We start from the raw sequence: 21,085 nt of genomic DNA, 5'->3' as shown, positions 1-21,085 counted from the left end.
GAAGCCACAGTTCCTCAATCTTGGCACTCCCTGAGTGTATAAAGTATTTAGAAATGCATTTGTCTACATTCATTATTGGCATATTTATTCTTAGACACCTTAATGAATACTTTTAAATGATATTGTGAGCTAAACATATATATTTTCCTAAATGTATAATTGAGTTACTGTCCCAACTAAAAAAAGAGAGGACAAAATTACATGTATTTAACATTTAATTGAAATACCAAAATTCTATGGAGGAGTGCCAATACGGCCGACCAGAGGCTTCAAAGTTCTCAATGGCCAATACATAGCATCAGCAATCCAGGGTTTATATACATTGAACTGAACCTGCAATACAAATGTGAACAACCTGCTTATTTTTCTGAATTGTGTTAATGCTACAACCTTTACATTTTTCATATACAGTAAAGTTTGTATATTTGTGTGCTGATCATTTCCTAATGCCTATTCATACTTAACAGGATGTATACCTCAGAGCATCTTATCTACAAGCATGGATAGTTAATTGCATCTTTTCGTGCTAAGCACCTGTCACAGACCAGTAGGTTTATTACACAAGATCTCTGGCAGAATTTACTTTTTTTTTTTAATGTATTTATTAAACCACATATTATACAAAGGGATAGTTCACCCAAATTACAAAATGACATTTGTTTCCTTACCCTGTAAGCAGTCTATAAACAAGGTATTACAGCAATTCATACCTTGGTTTAGTTTCCCTGGCACTGTTACCACATGCTAACATTTAAGCATTTGTGGAACAAATCATATTCAAGTCATAGGACCAATATTAGAATAGTTTGTGCATAATTTCCAAATCAGTGCCAGGGCAACTAAACGAAAGCATGGATTGTTGTCACCTTGCCCATAGACTGCTTATAGGGTAAGGAAACCAATGTGTCATTCCCTTTAAGACTATCAATAATCATTGAAATACTACATTCCATTACAAATGCACATTTCCTGTTGCCCCTTCACAAGCACAGTCCATCTCAGCTTCCCAATGAATTGATGGTCCAGTTTGACTACAGTTACACTCTGGGGGGATATACTGCAGTTTTACTTTTTGATGACTTCCTCTTTCAGTTTTTCTGCCAGATGTTTTCTTTTCTGCAACTTCTTTTTTTCTTCGACAGAGATCTCCTATGAAGAGAACAAATTGAGTCAAATTTTGAACGGTAGCACCACTAAATCTAGTCAAGTCGCACATATCAGCCATATTGACAGGCACAGGGCTGTAGCTACAGTAAGAATAGAAGCACATACGGCAGCAGCACTACAAAGTGAAATCAAAACTTCATCACTCAAACAGATCACCTTGGGCTGCTTCTCCTGTCCCCCCACAGGAGAGCTCACAGGCTGGGGTGCATTGACCCTCTCTTCCTTTATACTAGCACCACCCCCGTTCATTTTGGGACCATCGTCCTTTGATTGGCAATGCAGCAAAAGAAAATGATAGGGGAATAAAGAGAAGGAGAAAATCCAAACTTCAAAAAGGAAGAATGTGAAAACAGACAAAACTGAGACTAAATATCAGGGGAAATCAAGAGGGGAAAACAATGAGATAGGAAGACCAGAGTTGACCCCAGGTGCTATGCAGTCATCAGCCGAGGTGTGCATTATTATCTACCACAAAGCTGTTACGTGTGTCTTATGGAGGAGTACTACCCATATGTTTACAGGAAGAGACATAGAAGAAGGTGTGATGTTACCGGTGTGCAGGGAGTGGGTGCTGGGGTTTCTGGTGTGGCTGGTTTGGGTCTTTGTTCTTTTTTCATGGCCTGAAGCTTGTCCCTCTGCTGCCTCAGGTACAGTGCCCTTTGCTGGAGTTGCTCCTGCTGCTCTGCTGACAACTCCTGAACACACAGAGAAACACAGTCCATCAGTTCTGTCTCCAACAAAACTAGTAATGTAGCATTTCAAGGTTTCCTTTCTATGTACTGTTGCCTGAGTGTTGTTTGTTTGCCACAATCATGTTATCCAGCGGAGGCTTTCATTCAGAGTGATTTATAGTCAGTGCATGACACACATGGCATGTATGGTATATGCAGTAGGAGAGACTCACTGTGAATGGCTTGGAGATGCCAGCCTCCTTACGTGCCTCCTCTATCCAGCCCTCTGCTGCCTGGCTGCTGCTCCCCTTCTCCCTGGAGACAGCCGGAGGCTCAGTGCCCTTCACTGGAACCCTCACTGCAGGCAGGATCCTTGGCTCTGCACTGTGCCGCTCTGCATCAACACATAACCATCTATTACTCATACACCCTCTGAAGTATATTCAACCTTTTAGCATTCATGTACTATGTCTACACTACAGGAAAGGCTTCAAGGGGAACAGTAGTGTATACAGAGTCAGTATTATTACCTGATGGCAACTTAGAAAGGGCAGATGTGCTGGTCTTGGGTGGACTAATCTGCCCACCACCTCCAGCTACAGCAGGCTTCAGGGTTGCATTGCAATTGACCAGAGCGACAGAGGGCTGTTGGCCCCCACTGTTCCCCACCTTCGCATGTGCAACATACAAGAGTTGTCACATACCCCACATTAGGTTAATATACAGGCTAAAACACCACATTGTAACGATAATGCAGCAAAAACAGTGTTACAAGTCAATGCTTTAGTTTATAGGGATACAAGCCGCTTTCTGAGACGACTTGAAAAAACAGCCATTGTAGTAAGGAGAGTCCATGTCCTTGATTAGGGTTGGATATCTGCCAGATCATGTACAGTCGTGGCCAAAAGTTGAGAATAACACAAATATTAATTTCCACAAAGTTTGCTGCTTCAGTGTCTTTACATATTTTTGTCAGATGTTACTATGGAATACTGAAGTATAATTACAAGAATTTCATAAGTGTCAAAGGCTTTTATTGACAATTACATGAAGTTGATGCAAAGAGTCAATATTTGCTGTGTTGACCCTTCTTTTTCAAGACCTCTGCAATCCGCCCTGGCATGCTGTCAATTAACTTCTGGGCCACATCCTGACTGATGGCAGCCCATTCTTGCATAATCAATGCTTGGAGTTTGTCAGAATTTGTGGGTTTTTGTTTGTCCACCCGCCTCTTGAGGATTGACCACAAGTTCTCAATGGGATTAAGGTCTGAGGAGTTTCCTGGCCATGGACCCAAAATATTAATGCTTTGTTCCCCGAGCCACTAAGTTATCACTTTTGCCTTATGGCAAGGTGCTCCATCATGCTGGAAAAGGCATTGTTCGTCACCAAACTGTTCCTGGATGGTTGGGAGAAGTTGCTCTCGGAGGATGTGTTCGTACCATTCTTTATTCATGGCTGTGTTCTTAGGCAAAATTGTGAGTGAGCCCACTCCCTTGGCTGAGAAGCAACCCCACACATGAATGGTCTCAGGCTGCTTTACTGTTGGCATGACACAGGACTGATGGTAGCGCTCACCTTGTCTTCTCCGGACAAGCTTTTTTCCGGATGCCCCAAACAATCGGAAAGGGGATTCATCAGAGAAAATGACTTGCAGAATATCAGTCTGTCCCTGATGTTTTTCCTGGAGAGAAGTGGCTTCTTTGCTGCCCTTCTTGACACTAGGCCATCCTCCAAAAGTCTTCGCCTCACTGTGCGTGCAGATGCACTCACACCTGCCTGCTGCCATTCCTGAGCAAGCCCTGTACTGGTGGTGCCCCGATCCCGCAGCTGAATCAACTTTAGGAGACGGTCCTGGCGCTTGATGGACTTTCTTGGGCGCCCTGAAGCCTTCTGCAGAAATGCAGTGGAAATGTTTTTTGGGGATTCAGTTCATTTGCATGGCAAAGAGCGACTTTGCAATTCATCTAATCACTCTTCATAACTTTCTGGAGTATATGCAAATTGCCATCATACAAACTGAGGCAGCAGACTTTGTGAAAATGTATATTTGTGTCATTCTCAAAACTTTTGGCCACAACTGTACTGCTCTGCATTAGTAGACTGATGTGACTGATTGAAGACCATCTAATAACATGATACGTAGCCTATGCAGGGGCTGTAAGCAGCTGGCTGCAGCACGCATCACTATCCCTTTGTGTTGATGCTAAATTACATAGCTCAGAAGAATACTATAGCTACAAATACATGAAATAGGACACATTTATCACACTCTGAAGAAAGGCAGACAAAGAGTTATTGGTGTTTATTCTTTTTGTATTACATCACTCCAATGGGTCAGTATTAGATTCATAACTCACCTTGTTGGTGGTGTTTGTCTGTTGAGTGGAGGCGGTCGTCTGGATGCTGTCTGCTTCTAGAAGTGGCCTATCAGAGCAGCTTCTGGACGTGGAGCCAATCTCCTCCTCTGACTGCAATCTCAGAGCCATCTCTTGGTCATACTCATCCTTTGACATCCTGTGCAAACACATAGAGGGAGATATGTTTAATATCAGTAGATGAATCCCCTATTCTGGGCCTAGGTAGTCGCATAACACCGATGATAAGAGAGGTTACTTTACAACAAAGAATGTGTTACTTGTAGTTGAATAAAGGTTTGCCTACTGCCAGTCTTAAACAACATAACCTACATAGTACTGAAGTATGAGTGTTATAAAGACACTATAAGGCCCAAAGCTGGCATGAGTCCCAGCTCCTGTCCTTAGTGATCACCTTGCTGCCACTCACCATCATGATCTCTTAATTGAACTGATTAGCAGCTTAATTCAACAAGGATGAAACTTTCCATCACACAGGATTTGAAGAACACAAAAATGTTGCGACATTTTCGATGAGCATAGCTGACAACATAACTTAACATGAGACCACCGAAGGTCAAGTGGTCTCTACACAATCTGTGCTATAAAATAGGCCTAGCTCTTGTGAAGCACATCTCAAAGCTCTGGGTAAACTAGCAATCGAATGCCCCGATTAGACCACTTACAGTCAAAGCATGAAGACGCGTCACATAGATCTATAACATGTCCCTCTGAGACTTCAAGTAGACGAATCAGGACCAAAGAATGGTGGGTGAGGCCAACCCTAAGACATAAGTATAAAAACACAATTCTCTCCATTGCCATGGAGTGTAAACCCCTCAATTTCAGTGTAACACTAAGGAGCTTAGTTCCCTATGGACACACAACCTTTAGTGCTGCACTTCGCTTAGCTTCAAATGCAGAAATCCCATTAGAGATAGAGCGGCTTATAGAACAAGGAAGATATAATCTTGGATAGTGAGACCAGTATTTGTGTTGTTCCTGGCTATACATCATATGTCATTTCCGCTCACAAGCTGATACCTCCCTCGCCTCGACCTGTTGTTTCCGAAGTTTTATAAGTGTTTGTGTCAACACCTGCTACCAACTACCTAGCTAAGTTGCATTGGAGCCCGCTTCGCCTGGAATAGCTAACGAACATTTCCAGCTCTGTAGAAGCTGTGTTTATTACGCTCTTGTCTGGGACAATATTGACAATCCGGAGTTCCAATGTGGCAATTGTTTGCTAGCGGAGGATTACAGGAATGAGGTGGCTATGCTTAGCAAGCAAATCTCAATTCTGCACGAATGTATGGGGAAAACGCCGCTCGGGTCTGATGGATGTTTCCCCGCCTTGTCATCTGTCCCTATTCGAATGGCCTGTGCTACCTGGAACTAGCCTGCCAAATAAGTCATCTCCATCTGCTTCTCCTCCTCCATCTTGTATTGAAGTAGACGAGAACAGCAAGAAGACTGTTCCAATCAGCGCTGGTCCCATGTCACAAGTGGCGGAAACTGAAGGCAGCGGCATGCTGCTAAGTGGATAGGAATGACTGCGAGAGGGTCGGAGCAGATTGACATAAGGAATAGCTTTGCTGCACTGGTGCCTGATCTACTTGCGCCTTGATTGCTGGTGTTGACTCGTGTTGGAATTATTGTAATCTAAAGGAGACTTAGATTTCTTCAAAACAATTAAAAACTTTTATTTAATTACTGCAGTAATGGAGCTGGTCGGTAATCACCCCTGGATGTGATCACTGAGAACTCAACGAGCTGGTTTGAGCAACAGCATTTTATAGCAAAGTCCATCCTCCTTCAGTCTACATGACAAACAACAGATGTATGGAATGGGTCACAAGGTTAAGATTTGTATGAAAGATACTTATAATTCACAGCAGGCAGTATCTCATCGTGTAGAGACCAGGGTCTGTCCCTGGAGTCATCTCTCCCTGGTACCTTATAGAACAGAAACATTAACTCATGCTCTGGAATGTGGGTATCACCCAAAGACAATGTAAATCTTCTAGGGGCCCATCCTCAGTAGAACACACACAGATGAGCGTTCTAACAACCACTTGATGCAATAACAGCATTATAACATAATTTTGTAATTTCCACCATACTCTAACTACGCTGACTCCAGCAACGGCTTCGTCGTCGAGTTCGGCTCCTTTCCCTCTCCCTGGATCTGACGGGGCACTGCCTGCGGTGGGAGGTCTGGACCTGTCGCCGGGAGCAGCAGACGTACGCTATCCTGCTTCTCGTGGATCCGTGAAAGGTTCAACGAATTATGTTATGGGTAGGAATGTGTAGATTTCTCCATTCCCTTCTCAAGCTGTTGTATTGGGCAGTTCAATGGTGAGAAATGTCTCAGTCCCTGGAGTAAAAACTTTGTGCTATCCAGGAGCACAAGTACAGGACATTAATAAGCTGCCCCCAAACATTTTAAACATCAGGAAATTGAGTTTCATGGTTCATGTGGGATTTAATGACATTATGAAGGGCAGCTCAGAACAGCTGAAGATGGAATTTAAAGAAACTGATTGTGTCACTGCTTGACACCAACAAACGCCCCATAATATCTGGCCCTCTGCCCTCCCTAAATCGTGGCATTAAACCTTTCAGCAGACTTTTAGCCCTCCATTACTGGCTCTGAGACTATTGCAGCTCTGTGGGTGTAACATTTATTGACAATTTTGATACCTCCTAGAAACAATGCTCATTTTATAAGGAGCATGGGATCCACCCAAATAATTTTGGTTCCTGGATCCTTTCACAGCATTATAAGGCTGCATTGAGACAATTACTTATCAATGACCCCAGCTCAGTTAATCCTTACCATTGTCACAATGCTTCAGCAAATGTACATTATCCCAGGGTCGTTGGAAGACACAATGTACTGTAAGTAACCTAATTTATGTCCCTCTAACTGCCCTGAATGCCTCTGCTGATCCCACAGCTATTGTATGCAGTAATCATGTGCCTATTATACTTTTAGCACTGAGATGGTGTGCCCTAGTAGGAAGTCCACTGTGTGCAGCTCACCCTGCACTAACATGCATAGCATGATTATGTCTACTTCTGCTAAGCTTCCAGTGAAGAAAACAATCAAGCAGTCCAGAAAATGCTAAAAATAGCCCACTAACATACATGTAGTCTAAGAAACAAGGTTCATGAAGTCATTAACTTGCTAGTAACAGATGACATTCATATTCTAACTCTGAAACTAACTTAGATAATACCTTTTATGATAGTGGTAGCAATACACGGTTATAACATCTACAGAATTGCCAATGGCTGCAGTGTTGCGGTCTATATTAAGAACCACATTCCTGTAAAGCTTAGAGAGGATCTCATGTTAAATACTGTTGAAGTACTATGGCTACAGGTTCATCTGCCTCACCTAAAGCCCATTCTTGAGGGAAGCTGCTATAGACCACCAAGTGCTAACAGTCAGTATATGGATAATGTGTGTGAAATGCATATCAACAGAGGTATATTTTCTGGGTGATTTCGATATTGACTGGCTTTCATCAAGCTGCCCACTCAAGAAACAGCTTCAAACTGTACCCAGTGCCTGCAACCTGGTTTAAGTTATCAGTCAACCGACCAGGGCAGTTACAAAGAGCACAGAAATGAAATCATCAACATGTATTCATCACATCTTTATTAATGCAGCAGAAATTTCCTTTAAAGCAGTATCCAAATCCAACAATATAGTAGCCATATCTAGGAAAACCAAAGTTCCAAAGGCTGGGCCTAAGGATCGTACCCTTAAAAAAAAAAATGTTTTGCCTGAAATGACAACCAAATCTAATTGCCTGTAGCTCAGGACCTGAAGCAAGGATATGCATATTCTTGATACCATTTGAAAGGTAACTCTTTTCTAGTTTGTGGAAATGTGAAATGAATGTAGGAGAATAACACATTAGTTCTGGTAAAAGATCATACAAAGAAAAAAAACGTGCATTTTTTTTGTACCATCAGCTTTGAAATGCAAGAGAAAGGCCATAATGTATTATTCCAGCCCAGGCGCAATTTAGATTTTGTCCACTAGTTGGCAGCAGTGTATGTGCAAAGTTTTGACTGATCAATTGAACCATTGCATGCCTGATCAAAATGTTGTCTCAAGACTGCCCAATGATCAGGAGGACAACGATCCCGTAGAGGTTGAGCGGTAATACAACACATTTTGTAGTGATTCTTATGTTGATGATATAAAGAATATTGGTTGGTGTGTGGTGTGGAATGAGGAGCAGCCAGACGCTGCACTTGACACATTTATGAAATTGCTTATCCCAGTTACTAATAAACATGCACCCATTAAGAAAATGACTGCAAAACTGTTAAATCCCCTTGAATTGATGAGGAATTCAAAAATTGTATGGTTGAGAGGGATGAGGCAAAAGGTATGGCAAATAAGTCTGGCAGCACAACCGATTAGCAACTGTACTACAAATTGAGAAATCATATGACTAAACTGAATAAAAAGAAGAAACTATACTATGAAACAAAGAAATCATATAAAGAATGATAGTAAAAAGCTTTCGAGCACCTTAAATGAAATTAAAATCACAAAACCCACTGATATTGACAACTACTTTAATAATGTTTTCATTGGCAAGATTAGAAAATGTAGGCATGCCATTCCAGCAACAAACGCTGACACTACACATCTGATCAAATTATGAAAGACAAGGATTGTAATTTTGAATTTGGTAAAGTATGTATGGAAAAGGTGAAAAAAGTATTGTTGTCTATCAACAATGACAAGCCACAGGGGTCTGACAACTTGGATGGAAAATTACTGAGGACAGTAGCAGACGATATTGACAGTCCTTTTTGCCATATCTTTAATTTAAGCCTACTAGAAAGAAAGTGTGTGCCCCCAGGCCTGGAGGGAAGCAAAAGTCATTCCCCTACATAAGAATAGTAAAGCCCCCTTTACTGGTTCAAATAGCTGACCAAATAGCCTGTTACCCATGCTTATTAAGTTTGTGTTATACTTCAATGTCTTTTTTGATATTATCGATCATAGTCTGCTACTGGAAAAACGTATGTGTTATGGCTTTACACCCCCTGTTATATTGTGGATAAAGAGTTACCTGTCTAACAGAACACAGAGGGTGTTCTTTAATGGAAGCATCTCCGACATAATCTAGGTAGAATCAGGAATTCCCCCGGACAGCTGTCTGGCCCTTACTTTTTTAAATTTTTACTAACGACATGCCACTGGCTTTGAGTAAAGCCAGTGTGTCTATGTATGTGGATGACTCAACACTATACACGTCAGCTACTATAGCGACTGAAATGACTGCAACACTTAACAAAGAGCTGCAGTTAGTTTCAGAATGGGTGGCAAGGAATAAGTTAGTCCTAAATATTTCTAAAACTAAAAGCATTGTACAACTCATTCACTAAACCCTAAACCTCAACAAAATCTTGGAATAAATAACGGGGAAATTGAGCAAGTTGAGGTGACTAAACTGCTTGGAGTAACCCTGGATTGTAAACTGTCAAGGTTAAAACATATTAATACAACAGTAACTAAGATGGGAGAAGTCTGTCCATAATAAAGTGCTGCTCTACCTAAACAGCACTATCAACAAGGCAGGTCCTATAGGCGCTAGTTTTGTTGTACCTGGACTACTTTTCAGTCGTGTGGTCAGGTGCCACAAAGAGGGACTCGGGAAAATTGCAATTGGCTCAGAACAGGGCAGCACGGCTGGCCCTTGGATGTACACAGAGAGCTAAAATTGATCATATGCATGCCAATCTCTCCTGGCTAAAAGTGGAGGAGAGATTGACTTCATCACTACATGTATTTGTGAGAGGTATTGACATGTTGAATGCACCGAGCTGTCTGTTTGAACTACTAGCACACAGCTCGGACACCCATGCATACCCCACAAGACATGCCACCAGAGGTCTCTTCACAGCCCTCATGTCTGGAACAGACTATGGGAGGCACACAGTACTGCATAGAGCCATGGCTACATGGAACTCTATTCCACATCAGGGTAACTGATGCAAGCAATAGAATCATATAAATAAAACAAATACAACTTATTGAACAGCGGGGTCTCTGAAGAGACACAAGCACAGGCACGATAACATACGCACCGCACTATACACACATGTACACATGGATTTTGTGTTGTAGATATGTGATAGTAGAGTAGTGGCCTGAGGGCACACACTTACTGCGTTGTGAAATCTGTTGTGAATTTATTGTAAATGTTTTTAAAATTGTTTAACTGCCTTAATTTTGCTGGACCCCAGGAATGGGGATCCATAATAATACAAATACACTGATCCCCAAAGAGGACATTGGATTTGCAACCAGAGCAAACACCAGCACACCGTACAGAACACAAACATCAAAATGGATACTTTTGTAGCCAAGTGCATTAGCATACATAGCATAATGCTTAGAGCCAGGAGTTGTTCATGACCAAATGTCCTGACCAGGAAAGTCTCCAGACCCTGGTTATAGACAAACATTGGAGCTTTTCCAAGGTCTAAGGATGTGCTCAGGAAAAACTATGGGCCCTACGTATGCTCCAATGACTAAAGGAAACTACACAAAGGCCTACATCATTGATGAGATCCTGAACGAAAACACTTTTCTTATAAAATTACATCAATAAATTCCAGAGTCACCGTGCATGTATGAGATTGGGTGGAAAGGCCTCAGTTCTATGTCTCTTACCTGAGCACCTCCTGAAGAATCTTCAGCTCCTGCTGCTCCAGCTCACTCATCACATCTGCTCCATCTGTGAGACACTCAGGCAGAGCGCCTACGCACACAGGAAGGGTAAACATTAGAACAAAACGGTTTAATCGGTGTCGTTTTAGACGGTGTAGGCTCATCAGTACCATAGTGTGTGTGAATGTAGAATGTAAGCAGGTATGGTAAGCAAGCATTAGGACTAGGGCTGCAACGATATCAAGTCACTTTCCCATATTTTCTACAGAAATCCCACTTGAAAGATTCAGAGAATAATCAGGAAATCCAGAATCCTCCAAACAAGACTTCTGGAAAATCTGGACATTTTTGGAAAGTTATAGGATTCTGAAACCCTAATTGGGAGTTGTGTGACAACTCTGACAAGGCCAATAAGCCTACCATTTCTCTCTTTAATGACATGCAGCGCCTGGAGCTGCAGCTCTATATTCTTCTGTACCATGAGAGCCCTGAACATCTGGAAGTCATCTGTGGCCAGGATGGGATGGAATACAGCCTGTATCAAGGAAGACAGGACAAGAGCAGAAAACAGTTAGGCCTATCTAACAGTAATTAGGATGGACATTGAACAAACAGTCAAAAAAGGGGTTAGTAACAAGTTAATAACAAGCACTAATAATTTTCAACATTATCTAACTATTTTGGCTAGATCATGTTTGTACTTTCTACTACCTCTGGGTGTGCACTCTTGACAGTTGGCACTGTCATTGTTACAGTGGGCCAACAGCATGGTTAGGGTTCAAACTAGCTCTCTGTATCACACACACCTGATGTCTTTTTCTGGCCCAGGTAAGTCCCAGAGGGCACCGCTGGATCTGGGACTAAGTAACACTCTCCATCAGGAATAGCTCCCTTGAGCTGTTCCTAGATCTCACTAACCCAATTCAGGCCTGGGCCACTAATCCTGTCATAGATCAGGTCTTCCTGAATTCCAGTAGCTAACCGTCTCAGGCTCACAACCCAACATCACCAGATGGAGAAACAGAATACATCATCATTATGTACTGGAACTATTTCCTATTGTGTATTGTCATGCAGGTCCATACATTCTTTGGCCATGGAGTTGAATATGATGGGACATGTTCCTCAGTCCACGACGAGGAGGAAACATTTCAAGAAGATCTAGGCTGTAAATGAACTTGAATGTTTTGCAGGAGAGCATTACATGCTGACCAGACCGCTCGTGTGCGTATGTCCGCGTGCATGTTGATTTGTCCACCCACACCAGACGCGATCAGGACACGCAGGTTGAAATATCAAAACGAACTAGTGATGCACCGATATGACATTTTTGGCGGATACCGATATCCGATATTTTCCTTGCCCCAAAAAATATACAACTATACCGATATTTACATTTTTTTGCGGCCATTTAAGCATTCTAGTACAGTTAAATAGTTAACACACACACACACACACACACACACACACACACACACGGACGCAGTGTTCTAAGGCACTGCATCTCAGTGCAAGAGGCGTCACTGTAGTCCCTGGTTCGAATCCAGGCTGTATCACATCTGGCCGTGATTGGGAGTCCCATAGGGCGGCTCACAATTGGCCCATCGTCGTCCGGGTTTGGCCGGGGTAGGCCGTCATTGTAAATTAACTGACTTGCCTAGTTAAATAAAGGTTACACACCACACTGTCCAAAAAGTTATGTTGTTGGCATTTACGTATGTCCCCATTACCAGTAAAATATAATCAAAACCTATTTCTTTCACTTACTTGATGTGCTGTTTTGTTGTTCATTTGTTCAGTCATTTCATTCTCAACCAGGATTTCTATGGAACGCTGTTTGGGGCTTTGCGTGTCAAAAAAGATACACATCAAATAACACTATTTGACATGCCAAATATGCTTGTTGACCAATCAGGACCTGAATATGACTGCACGTCACATAATAATTTAAGGCATTCATTCATTTTTTATGTAGTTATTACACATTACAGTGCTGGTCATAAAAGAGAGCTAGCTAGTTCATGGATGCAAACAATGTTCTTCCCCAAAAACATAGCAAAACGACATAATCTGTTTCAGTAGCTATAGTTAGCTAGCTAACTATATAGCTAGGTGTCATCATCTAAAATAACCCTAATTTATAAGACCGTTCTTATTTGATTAATGGTGGTCGGGCCCATCTATGTAAAGCTAGCCACAATAAAGATTAGCCACAATAGTGGACTTTGCGGTTAGCCTTCTAAATAAAAGTAGGTCATTGACAGTGATGCTAATGAATACAAATAGTAGAATTATGCCATAATTGAATAGATCATGGTAAACGAGTTTGGAATGTTGTTATATGAAATCAACAAAAGACAATAATTAGTTAATTTGACAAATCTGTTGAAATCACACTGGATGTATTATACTTTAGAATTGCATTGTGGTCATACAAATTTCACTGTACAGCCTTACCTATGGATTGTGGATCAATGACATGGAGTATCAGTCTACTCAGTGACACCCAGAGAACATTAGCATCGTAGCTCTTATTGCGGGACTCTGAAACAACTGTGAATTGAGCCACATTTATTGTCAACCTATGTGTTTTGAACACTATTCCCGAGGAAAAACAATACTGTGTGGATGTTTTGGAGTCTGATAACTCTGAGGAGGACGTTGGGGGAAAAAATAGCTTGGGTACTGAGTAGACTGATACCCCATTTCATTGATCCCCAATCCTTAGGTAAAGCTGTACAGTGAAATATGAATGTCAATACACACAATAGGCTGACTGGGGAGGTGATTTCACACAGTCATCGTCCCGCGATAAGAGCTACAATGCTAATATTTGCGTAAACTCTTCACAGTTATGTTCTGTGGGTGTCACCGAATAGACTGATACCCCATTTCATTGCTTCACATTCCAACCTTGTTTAACATTATCTAGTCGAAATATGGCATGATTCCACCAATTGTAACCTTCTGCATCACTTTCAAAAAGGTACTTCAATTTTGAAGGCAAACCGCAAATTCCACTATTGTGCTTAATCCATACTGTGGCTAGCTTCACAACACATAACCCGGTCCAGTCGAGCCTCACTAGCCAGATGAAGCTAGCTGGCGGCTTATAACGTTAGCTTTTGGCAACAGGGTTAAGTAGCTGGCTAGCTATTTATTTTCATGAACTGAAGTTCAATTTCAATAGGCGAACAACAAGTGGCTACCTAGCTAATACTTACTCACAAGGATTCCTAAATCATTGCTAAGAATAATGAAAATGACTGCAGTTTCTACTTGCATTTTTAGCTAATATTGTCCGATTCCGATATGTTCACCAATATATCGTGCATCCCTACTCTGAACCAACTATATTAATTCGGGGACAAGTCGAAAAGCATTAAACATTTATGGCAATTTAGCTAGTTTGCTTTTGCTAGCTAATTTGTCCTGAGATATAAACATTGGGTTGTTATTTTACCTGAAATGCACATGGTCCTCTACTCCGACAATTAATCCACAGATCAAAGGGTAAACCAAGTTTGTTTATAATAATCTCTCTTCCTTCAGGCTTCTTTTTTGGACTTTATAATGGCAGTTGGCAACCAAGGTGCATTACCACTACCAACTGGACTGGAGTGTGGACCTCAGTTCATCTTTCAAATCACCCACGTGGGTATATGCTCCTAAAAACCAATGAGGAGATGGGAGAGGCGGGACTTGCAAAAAAAATATGTCATAATATTATGTCCCCCCCAGTTCTAAAACCAAAGTTGAGCCCCTGGGTCTACAGGATAAGTGATTATTCTGGCACAAATAGAAACATAGCTTGTTTACCTACACACACCAAATGAGCATAACCTAGGCTGACTTCTAGTGCAAGAAGAATCACGGTTTGAATTTATCTCAGAAACCTGGTAATTGAGTTTGATTGGATATGGCCCAAAGTTACATGTTTAAATGGTAACAATATAATAGGGAGTCCTAAAAAAAGTACATCCCATATTAGGCTACCTCAGTGGCATTTTTAGGGACACTAGCACTGTCCACTACTCCTTCCTGCGCAATAATCATCCCAAATGACTTGATTAGCTTCCAGTTTAGGTAATCCCTATGAGCAGACCTGAAAATTGACACGACTTCATCAGCAAGCAACAAGGCCTTTGGGATGTCAAAGAGCTAATCTCTACTGTTAGAGGTGTTAGGTCTGAGACGTCAGAGGTGTTAGGTCTGAGACGTCAGAGGTGTTAGGTCTGAGACGTCAGAGGTGTTAGGTCTGAGACGTCAGAGGTGTTAGGTCTGAGACGTCAGAGGTGTTAGGTCTGAGACGTCAGAGGTGTTAGGTCTGAGACGTCAGAGGTGTTAGGTCTGAGACGTCAGGTGTGTAACATACTGTGTGTAACATTACATTAATAAGTAATCACTAATGAATTCCCTCACATACAGGAATCATTTAGGGGCCATGGGATGTTCTTCACTGAACCATAACAAATACATGACAGGCTATATAGCATTAATGGTGCATTAAATGAATCATCCTGAGATGGAAGCTATTGAATTCTGCCCGGATACAGAATATAGCCTGTTCAGTAAGGCCAGAGTCCAAAGTAAGAGACCAAGAGCTGGCAAATCTCCAGCAACCATTGGATGTCATCATCATAATACAAATCCCCTAGATATTGGTCATCACAAGAGGCATGATGGAGCAAGTGACAGAGCAGAGTGGCATTAATCCTGTATCTAAAAAGATGCCTTACATTAAAAAGACAACTCTCCTACTGTGCAATTGTTTGTAGAGGTTATGTTACCTGAAACCATTTGCATTGTAAAACTGCACACTCATCCATCTAAATCTACTTATCTTGCGTATTTGTGGCAGCGTATATGAAAAAGATGATTATCGTGCTTACCTGTAAGGTTTTGGACTTGGCGAAAGGAGAGGAGCATGCCTCCAAAAACTGCTGCTCATTGATGCCAACCTCTTGCATGTAGGTTTCTAACAACTTCTCCACCTGAAAATAAATGTGGCTACTTGCATCACTGTTTTCCAAAGACAAAACATGTGATGTTAAGACACCGAAAAACTTTTCATGACTAGGCTAACTCATCCATTTCACATTTTGATTTAGGTCTACTTGGAATTGTAGATCCAAAATATTTATATTTAAGATGCATGTATAACGTTAAATAATCAAAATAAGAAAACTTGCACAATAACCCAATGCATATTAATGTTGCAAGCCATTCTAAAGACTAGCTACTCACCAAATGCTTGTACTGCTGATGGATATCTGTATAAGTCAATTTATTCTCATCTTCGTCATCAAAAACTGAAATAAAATCCAAATTAGTGAACTATGCAAACTTGCAGGCATAATCTCAATTAAACAAGTAGGGGGACACTACCTACATTATGTATTCCGGATTTGCAGCTGTGTTTTTTAATCCATCGTCATAAACAATACCAACAAACATCAATATATATATACACACACAGTGAGGGGAAAAAGTATTTGATCCCCTGCTGATTTTGTACGTTTGCCCACTGACAAAGAAATGATCAGTCTATAATTTTAATGGTAGGTTTATTTGAACAGTGAGAGACAGAATAACAACAAAAAAATCCAGAAAAACGCATGTCAAAAATGTTATAAAATGATTTGCATTTTAATGAGGGAAATAAGTATTTGACCCCTCTGCAAAACATGACTTGGGATTTGCCACCAAGTACTTTGTTGCCAATCACAGAGGTCAGACGTTTCTTGTAGTTGGCAACCAGGTTTGCACACATCTCAGGAGGGATTTTGTACCACTCCTCTTTGCAGATCTTCTCCAAGTCATTAAGGTTTCGAGGCTGACTTATGGCAACTCGAACCTTCAGCTCCCTCCACAGATTTTTTTATGGGAATAAGGTCTGGAGACTGGCTAGGCCACTCCAGGACCTAAATGTGCTTCTTCGAATGGAGCCACTCCTTTGTTGCCTTGGCCGTGTGTTTTGGGTCATTGTCATGCTGGAATACCCAACCACGACCCATTTTCAATGCTCTGGCTGAGGGAAGGAGGTTCTCACCCAAGATTTGACGGTACATGGCCCCGTCCATCGACCCTTTGATGCAGTGAAGTTGTCCTGTCCTCTTAGCAGAAAAACACCTCCAAAGCATGATGTTTCATTTTTTTAAAACATTTTTGTCATTTAGCAGACGCTCTTATCCAGAGCGACTTACAGTAGTGAATACATTTCATAAATTTTTTTCCCCCCGTACTGGTCCCCCGTGGGAATCGAACCCACAACCCTGGCGTTACAAACACCATGCTCTATGAACTGAGCCACACGGTGGGGATGGTATTCTTGGGGTCATAGGCAGCATTCCTCCTCCTCCAAACACGGCGAGTTGGGTTGATGCCAAAGAGCTCCATTTTGGTCTTATCTGACCACAACACTTTTACCCAGTTGTCCTCTGAATCATTCAGATGTTCATTGGCAAACTTCAGACGGGCATGTATATGTGCTTTCTTGAGCAGGGGGACCTTGCGGGCACTGCAGGATTTCAGTCCTTCACGGCGTAGTGTGTTACCAATTGTTTTCTTGGTGACTATGGTCCCAGCTGCCTTGAGATCATTGACAAGATCCTCCCGTGTATTTCTGGGTTGATTCCTCACTGTTCTCATGATCATTGCAACTCCACAAGGTGAGATCTTGCATGGAGCACCAGGCTGAGGGAGACTGACAGTTATTTTGTGTTTCTTCCATTTGCAAATAATCGCACCAACTGTTGTCACCTTCTCACCAAGCTGCTTGGCGATGGTCTTGTAGCCCATTCCAGCCTTGTGTAGGTCTACAATCTTGTCCCTGACATCCTTGGAGAGCTCTTTGGTATTGGCCATGGTGGAGAGTTTGGAATCTGATTGATTGATTGCTTCTGTGGACAGGTGTCTTTTATACAGGTAACAAACTGAGATTAGGAGTACTCCCTTTAAGAGTGTGCTCCTAATCTCAGCTCGTTACCTGTATAAAAGACACCTGGGAGCCAGAAATCTTTCTGATTGAGAGGGGGTCAAATACTTATTTCCCTCATTAAAATGCAACTCAATTTATAACATTTTTGACATTCGTTTTTCTGGATTTTTTTGTTGTTATTCTGTCTCTCACTGTTCAAATAAACCTACCATTAAAATTATAGACTGATCATTTCTTTGTCAGTGGGCAAACGTACAAAATCAGCAGGGGATCAAATACTTTTTTCCCCCTCACTGTACACACACACACACACACACACACACACACACCTTAAATGTATAGAAATGCAATTAATAGAACGGACAAATAATTGTCTTAAATTGGGACTCGCATTCTATTCCTATGCATTTTACCCTATCCAATATGCAAAATCCTGATCATTTTTTAAAAACTGGCCCCTGGCACTGGGAGGTTTGGCAACTGAGGTGATTGTTATTTTGGTTAAGCACCATTGTTGCTACAGTGCGACAGTTCCACATGCGAGTGGCTTAAAGGAATGGTAGCTAACTAGCGTGAGCCAGACAGATTATCTAGCTAGCTTCTTTGCATCAAAGTACTAATTTATAATTTCCAATAATTGGATTGATGTCACTCAAACATGTGAAGCACTGATGCATTCCAAACAATGTAAACAACTAGGGTGTATTCATTCTGTGCCAAAACAGTTCTTAAATGGATGCAAATGAAACAAAACAGGGCGGGACCTATGTGAATTTGTCCAATAGAAACAAATGTTATGGTCTATTTGCTTCTGTTTGGTTCTTAAAATGGTAAACGGTTTCAGCAATAAATACACACTTGAACTGGGGTATAATCCAATGATATTTATAAACCCTGGATTGCTGATTCTATGTATTGGCCAAGGAGAGGCTTTGAAGCCACCAGTCGGGCCATATTGGCACTCCCAAGAAGAAGCAGTTCTCCATAGGAACGAATGGAATTATACAGTTTCAATTAAAGGACAAATGTACATGTATTTTTTGTTGTAGTGGGGACAGTAACATTAGAACTTGCAAAAAAAATTATACTTTAAGGATAATGTTTTTATAGATTTGTATTTATGTTTAGCTTGCATAATATTATTTAAAAGTATGCATTATGGTGTCTGTAATAAAATACGTGGCAAAACAACTGTATACATTAATAAATGCATTTATATAGCTTCCAAAATATATTTTTTAAAGTTAGGGGAGTGCCAAGTTGAGGCACCGTGGCTTCAAACAGCACCCCGTGTCAGCCATCTAGTGTGTACATAAAACATTGGTGTAATCATTATTCCAACACTTTAATTAAACTATTGAACAAAGCACGCCATTCCATGATTTAAATAAATAAATGTAACATTTTTTTAAATATATATTCTCCACCCTGATTCAGAATATACCATATCAATTGTCCATGGCACGCTTAGTTGGTTCAATAGCTATTGACGAGAAAACGCGAATATCCAATCTAACCGAACCGTGTACCAAACGTTACCAGCTCTCTGAAAAGTCGGGTAAACAATACTTTCCAGTGGATATTTTTTCGTAAACTGAAGGACAAACCGCACAGACAACCGGTAGAATAAGTTGAAATGTAATTTGATTAAACATTCTGGCTTGTAAGGAACATTTACACGATTTTGCACACAAATGTATCGGGCTGTATAGCTAAGTTAGCTAGCTACACTGTACTAATTAAATGGTGTGTTAGACTGATTAAGAGAGTAAAATCTAACAACAGTTAACGTTAGCTAGCTAAAGTACTCAGAAAAGCCTGCTAACGTTAAGTTAGCTGGCTAGCTAGCTAACTCGGGTGCAAAGCATTGATTATAGCATGTGTAATCCTGGTCCTATAAACCGTTTAATAATTTCCCTTATCGTAAAAAAAAATAAAAAAATAAATGGCCTTACCTGTACATTTGTTTTCCATGAAGTCCGTAACTGGTATGACCCATTCGGGACTTGACAAATATCCAGCGATGCTCTCCACAACCCACTCGCTGTCCTCAGCCATGTTGGCTAATAACACCCTATAATGTTCTTCAGGCGAGGAAGTTTAGCCCCGAAATTGTACAACAATGCACAACTGAAGTCTAAGGATCCATACATTTGTTGAGATCTAGCTAGCAAGCTAGTCCATTGTTATTATCCCTCTCCGTTACATGCTTTGGTAGCTGCATAAAATCTGAAAAAGCGCACTCATGAATTTCGAAAGGGTTGACACCTAATCGGTCCCGGTTCCTATGGTGACCGATTACGTTCTACAAGTAGAACAGTCCGTCAAGTGGGAGTGTGGATTGGCAAGGCTGGAAGAGAGAATGAAAGGGGTTTTCACAAGAAACGTGTGTATATTGTTCTATTCTATTGTTGACACTTAAGCATTATACATGACACTGATTATTTTTGACCAAAATGTGAATTTCTGTTCATATAATTTCTGGGATACTTTTTTTCTTCCCATCACTCACAGCCGATCATATCAACATTTTATGGTGCTTTCAACACAACCGGAAACTCGGAAAAAAGGAGATCAAATCAGGAGGTCGGTGGTCCTCAGGTAAGAACGTCGGAGCTCTAGAAAGATGCCCGAGTTCCCGACTTGGAATTCGGGTATAATGACTGTTCAAAACGATTTTTCCCAGATGGAACTCGTTTTTTTCCGAGTTCCCAGCTGTCTTGAACACAATGAAGTCGAAAGTCGGAGATTTCCGAGTTTCCAGTTGTTTTGAATGCGGCATTATTGTCTTCCACTGACGTCATGAGCCCAGCTAGCCTATCTTCATACTGTACGGTCTTGATCGGTTGCGGTGCATGTGTCGAGCTCTGATGATAAAGACATAGAAAATATTCATGTAAAGGACTGTGTTAAATATTTAGAATACATCTGTCAGAAAACCACTTAGTCAGACAACATTTGAATTTCTCTCCTAAAATTAAGAAAACCAAAAATATATTCAATAATTGGCTACAGAGATCTTTCTATACTTGGGAGAGTACTTCTGTCCAAGGCAGAGGGACTGCCTCGTTTTGTGTACCCCTCATTATCATTATGTGTAAATCCTGCTACTTGTAAAGAGATGAATAAGACCTTTCTTGACTTCATCTGGAAAAATAAGTCTCACAAACTAAAAAAGTCAGTCCTTTCTAACAAAAGAGCTGAAGGCGGTCTAGAAGTGTTGGATTTTGTTGACATAAAT

The 21,085-nt window shown here is 41.1% G+C and overlaps 1 protein-coding gene across 2 annotated transcripts; it reads right to left on the bottom strand.

Annotated features, from left to right (window-relative positions):
- Positions 1-197: 197 nt before the first annotated feature.
- On the bottom strand, positions 198-20,164 carry LOC106607969 (cilia- and flagella-associated protein 36). Of its 2 annotated transcripts, XM_014205509.3 has the most exons (11): positions 19,800-20,164; positions 16,152-16,216; positions 15,797-15,898; positions 11,325-11,439; positions 10,908-10,995; positions 4,199-4,355; positions 2,369-2,507; positions 2,072-2,232; positions 1,719-1,862; positions 1,324-1,431; positions 198-1,149 (listed from the first exon to the last, which is right to left on the bottom strand). In XM_014205509.3, exons 1-11 carry the CDS (start codon positions 19,900-19,902, stop codon positions 1,066-1,068), a joined length of 1,266 nt encoding a protein of 421 aa, XP_014060984.1. In that variant the 5' UTR covers positions 19,903-20,164; the 3' UTR covers positions 198-1,065. The 2 variants fall into 2 exon arrangements, with proteins under 2 accessions (XP_014060984.1, XP_014060992.1); XM_014205517.3 differs by lacking the exon at positions 1,324-1,431 and having other exon boundaries at positions 19,800-20,161.
- Positions 20,165-21,085: the final 921 nt, after the last annotated feature.

Source organism: Salmo salar, chromosome 01 (genome assembly GCF_965601325.2).
Source record: "Salmo salar chromosome 01, fSalSal1, whole genome shotgun sequence".
NCBI lineage: Eukaryota > Metazoa > Chordata > Actinopteri > Salmoniformes > Salmonidae > Salmo > Salmo salar.
This window is presented reverse-complemented; position numbering and strand designations above follow the sequence as displayed.